The following is a 5,006-nucleotide window of genomic DNA, read 5'->3' as shown; positions in this document are numbered from 1 at the left end:
TATTAATAATTAATAATTGATAATCATATTAAAAATCGAAAACTTTAACGAGATAACAGTGGATAATAATAATAATGCTAATAATAATGCTAATAATAACGAAAATTTTAAACACCTGAAGAGAATGTTTCTAGTTCACATATACAAATATCAACATAAATACATGGCGGCGTTCTGTTGGTCGTGGATGTGCCGCCCTCTGCTGGATGCACGTCACTAACACAACTATCAGTTCCCGGAGCTCGGTTTTTACATTCATATAGTAGGCGGGGTCAGCTCCAGTTACCAATAGGTGTGGACCTACGGCGTTACCAGGGAAACGGTTTACGAGGCTGGAAGACGCTAGGAGACTGTGGAAGGCAGCAGCAGATAGGCTAACGGGTATCATGCTAGCAGGCTAATGGGATCCACAGCGATCTTAAATTTTTAAAACAGTCGTTCACCTTAAATATTAAACGTTACGCTCTGCGGTTGATTTGCGGTTACCCTCCCCCCTCCGTCTGCCGGAGTGAGAGCAAGCATGGCAGCAGCGGTGTCCCGCTAGTCGCGTCTCGTTAGCAGCTTAGCACGCTATCTGGCGAGCTAATCAGAATTGTATACCAATCACAGTTTCTCCCTGAGCACCGGTCTCGGCGAGGCCGCTCGACAGTGGATGAGCTCGGGTCCAGGGATAAAACGAGGACTGCGGCTGCCGACCGGGATGGATGTGAGTTAACAGCTGGAGTACTGGGACGGTGTGGCCCAGATCTGTGGATCTCTGGTTTACCCAAGAGCAGCCCCCTTCCCCTGGGACAAAGGGGACGGCAAAGCTTCACGCCGCTGCTCAGGCCCGGGCTCCGGGATGAGATGAGGCTCGGGTACCGGTTAACCAGGTGGGCTGCCCTCTCGTACAGCAGGAGGTCCGGTGGTGAGATGAAGCAAAAAAAAATTGTCGATAAATTATGTGATGCTGTTGTGAGGACTTCATTTTTTTTTTTTGCATCATTCACTCGGTTACTTAATGAATGAACTGCTCCTCAGCTGCAGCATGTAGAAGGCAGTGTTGTCTGGTTCCAGCTGCTCAGCAGGAACGTTTGAAAAAAAAAAATCATGCATGTAGAATCAAATACATAAACAATTTCCCCCTGATTACACTTTGATAAATTCAGATATAAGCCAGTAAAATAACAGTCTGTGAAACCATCATTACTCAGATGATGGATTAGTTGAACAGAGACAGGAAAAACAGGAGCTGGAAAACTTACAGCTGAGGTGATTGGATTATGAAAATTATCTGCATCTTTTCTGATATTCAATTAAAGACCTCTGCTGTTTAATAATCTGTTTACTATCTCAGCCTACTTGGACAAATCCAAGCTGTATGCAGACTTTTGTCAAAGACAAACTGATAAAGAAATTAACCAGCAGATGAACTGATCATGACAATAATCAGAAAATGGACCCTGGATAAAAAAAAAAACAACAACTCATAACTCAAATACCGGTAACAAATGTAACTTATTTGATGATATGAATAATTTAGGGAAAGGGTATAATTGTTTTATTAAGACTTCAGAGACTCCACCTCACCCCAGATGTTCAGATTACAGAAAGGTGGAAGCTGAGGGTTTGTGGAAAACTGATTGTGGCTAATTGGGCTGATGGTCTCAGATCACTGCTGTTTGCAGCTGTGTGTTGTACAGTGGGACACACGGTTGTGATGCTGCAGAGCTGTTGTTGGTCTGTGTGTTGTTGTTTGAATCAGAGCCTCTGTTCTCTCTCTCTGTTTCCTTTGCAGCTCAAACTCATTGATCATGAAGCGGCTCTTTATGCAGCTTCAGCCTGCGGTTACTCTCTCGCTCATGTGATGGAGACCACGCTCTGTGCCTGACAACAAACGGCAGCTCTTTGATGCTGGATGCGCGTTCGGGATGGACGTGTGCTGTAGGAACCCGAACCGGACGGCGCCGGTTGGTGAGGACGGCCCACGGCGAGCTGACGTGCTGCTCTGCTCTCGGACCAACGGTTGGAGCTGGCCTCCGCACCCCTTTCAGTTGCTCGCCTGGCTGCTCTACATCTACTTTGCCGTCACCGGGTTCGGCATATTCGTCCCCCTGCTGCCTGCACATTGGATCCCTGCGGGCTACATCGTATCCTTCCACTGCGTGGACAGACCACCACCGCACCACTGGTAGCGAGGTGTACAGATAAACACATGTGAACTTTCTACACCAGTAGCATTTTTTTCTATGGAAAAAAAAGGGAGGTTTTCCTCAAAATATAGTAAGACGTCTTTCCTTAAAATATAGTGTTAGTTTAGTCAAAGAATAGAGCAAATTGTTTTTCAAAAGCTGACGATGCTTTTCCTCAAATTATTACAGCTTTTATCTAAATATTTCGCGATTTTGTCTTCTAAAAATTCCAGTTTTTATTATTTTAACTGGATCGTAATTCAGGTGAGTTCTCAAATTTGTGTCCCAGATACTTTGGTTGTACAGTCGACAATCTATAATTTATTCATTCTGTCTGCTGGTTTATTTAGCACAGCCAGTGTAAAGTCTGGCAGTGTTAGGGAGCTGTTTTTGGTAGTGTCTGATGCCTATGAAAATATGAAAAATGACCCCTATTCAAAATGTAATTTCCACATTGTCTGATTGCATTGAGTTATTGTTACTGTCTGTTACTGAGGGGACAGACAGTGATTTCAGGTCTTTTCTTTAGGTGAGGTGTTACAGTGTTGCTCCGGCGTGTCTGTGTTTGATTCCTGATCTCTGTGTCAGTGTACGGGCATCATGTTTGTGTGTCACCTGTTTGTCCACGTCATGGCCGTGTCCATCGATCCAGCCGACTACAATGTCAGAGCGAAGAGCGTCCGAGGCCCGGTCCCCGTGTTCGACCGCTCCAAACACGCGCACGTCATCGAGAACTGCCACTGCTACCTGTGCCAGGTCGAAGTGTGAGTAACAAACAGAGGCTTTTCAACGCATGTATGCTGCATCATGTTATCGTTCCCGAAACTGCCGGATACCTTCATCCCAATGATAAAAACTCTCAAGTGCTCTCTAAGCTTGTATTTTAACATTTAGCTGTTTTATGGTCATTGTTGAGTTTTGTTGATGAGTCAGCAGCAGTGGTGATAAATCTGAAAGCTCACAGCCTCTTCAGATGGGATGCTGTCGGGTTAGTTCGATGCACTAATCTCAGGGTGAGTCTCAGCGTGCTGTGGAATATTTTTTTTAAAATAGGGATGTGTACAGATCATCTTTAAATTTTGTAATTACACTTGCTGTTGAGCAATTTACCTTTTAGAGCAATACACATTATTTTCTTCTTGTTTATTGAAATGTAAAACAAGTGATTTTCACTTTTTATATAAAATGTGTTGTTTGTATGATTCTAATGTATTAATTATAGTGATTATATTGTTTCTGAAGTGGACGCTAGGGTTTGGTAAGGATATAGCTTCCAAATTCTGTCATGTTTTTTTAAGGGAATTTGCAAAAATTATATTCATGATATAAATTATATTTATGAGGATACAGACAAAAAAAAATTAAATGATCTGTAATCGCTTGCAGGCAGTTGCATTTTTTATGCTGGCAAAATGAAAAACATTTTTCAGTGACCACCTGTGACCACTGTGACCACCTAATGCAATGGGTGAATCTATTGCTACAAGGTGCAGCAGCAGCATTATAGTGCAGTAGTTTTAAAAGAGATGGTCGCTGAGCCATTTGTTTACTTTTGGGTCACATGTCACCAGCTGTTGGCTGGTTCAATTTGGAGGTATATCTGTGGTGAAACATATTTGCCACAGTTGTCCATCTCCAGCAGGAGCAGTTTTCTTGCTTATTTTTCTAGTAGTACTGTGCTTTGTTGGAGGTTGAGGTAAGCACTGAATTGTAAGTGGATGCTGACACGTGGCTCTCGCTCTCAGAGATCCCTGGGCTCATCTCGTTGTGCACTAGGAAAAATAAACACATGATCTTGCTATGATATCATGATATGACACTTTTATCTAACTTCAAAATTTAAACCGATGTTATTAGGGGTGATTCAGTATGGCACACCCTATTGGACCCAGACAGCTGTAGACGGATACTCATTTGTGTTGTAAGTCTTCCAAGAGATGCAGGCACAGTTGTTGCATTTTAGCCTAAAAGGCCTTTATACCCCTTCGTGTGCAGCAATATGGCCCAGGCAGCTATTTCAGTTGATGCCTTGCTGTTGGCTGATACCTTTAGATGAAATCAGGTTTTGTCTAAGGTCTCCAAAAAACCAAAACAAACAAAAGGAACCCCATCTGTTTTATATTTTTTGTCATTAACCCTGAATGATCTGGTTAATCAAAACTACCACACTGTGGATTGCTGCCAGCAGATGGTGCTAACACTGGCTGAAACTCTTTCTGATCAAGTTTCCCCATTGGCTGTTAGTAGCTGAGATTTTGTAGCCCAAATTGTCCTTTTGCTTCCTATCAAGCTAGCATTGCAAATAGGTCACGGAGGTATGTTTACTTGAGCTGCTGTTGGAGTTTTTATTGGCATGTCCCTGCTGGGTGTCTCTCACAGGAGGACAGTCTCTGCAGGTTGCACAAACACACACATGCAGACACAAACTGCTTGTCAGCTGTTAGCAGCTTTGGTGTTGTTGGTAGCAACATGAACATGAACTGAAGCTTGCTTCATCTTCTGAGCTGCTTGTCACATGGTCTGGATTTGCACTGTCCAATCAGACTCCGGTGTTTTTAAGTATTTTTTTAAGCATTTTTGTTTTCCAGGGGTCTCTCTGCATGCACAGAAAATATTTGTTCCATAACTAAAGTGAAGGTGTTATGGATTTATTTAATTTACAGCCACATACTTTGCATTTATTTATTAATGCCACAAAGTGTCACTGATCTGAAGTCGAGGTCACAAAGCTTCAGCTGAAAGAACTGAAAATGTGTCATGTTAAATTAAATTTTAAACCCATGATGGTTCCTTCCCTCCAGTCCACCGCTCCTTGTAACCTTTTTAAAGCATGCT

General features: G+C 42.7%; 1 protein-coding gene across 2 annotated transcripts in view; it reads left to right on the top strand.

Annotated features, from left to right (window-relative positions):
* The first annotated feature begins 277 nt into the window (after positions 1-277).
* Positions 278-5,006, top strand: part of zdhhc1 (zDHHC palmitoyltransferase 1) — a 14,831-nt gene continuing 10,102 nt past the window's right edge. For both annotated transcript variants that reach the window (XM_005726336.1, XM_005726335.1), the window contains exons 1-3: positions 278-872; positions 1,778-2,129; positions 2,760-2,935. In XM_005726336.1, the coding sequence (XP_005726393.1) occupies positions 1,911-2,129; positions 2,760-2,935 (395 nt within the window). In that variant the 5' untranslated portion in view covers positions 278-872; positions 1,778-1,910. The remainder of the gene's footprint in view (positions 873-1,777; positions 2,130-2,759; positions 2,936-5,006) is intronic.

Source organism: Pundamilia nyererei, unplaced genomic scaffold, assembly GCF_000239375.1.
Source record: "Pundamilia nyererei isolate P.nyererei 1_Seehausen unplaced genomic scaffold, PunNye1.0 scaffold00019, whole genome shotgun sequence".
Classification (NCBI taxonomy): domain Eukaryota; kingdom Metazoa; phylum Chordata; class Actinopteri; order Cichliformes; family Cichlidae; genus Pundamilia; species Pundamilia nyererei.
This window is presented reverse-complemented; position numbering and strand designations above follow the sequence as displayed.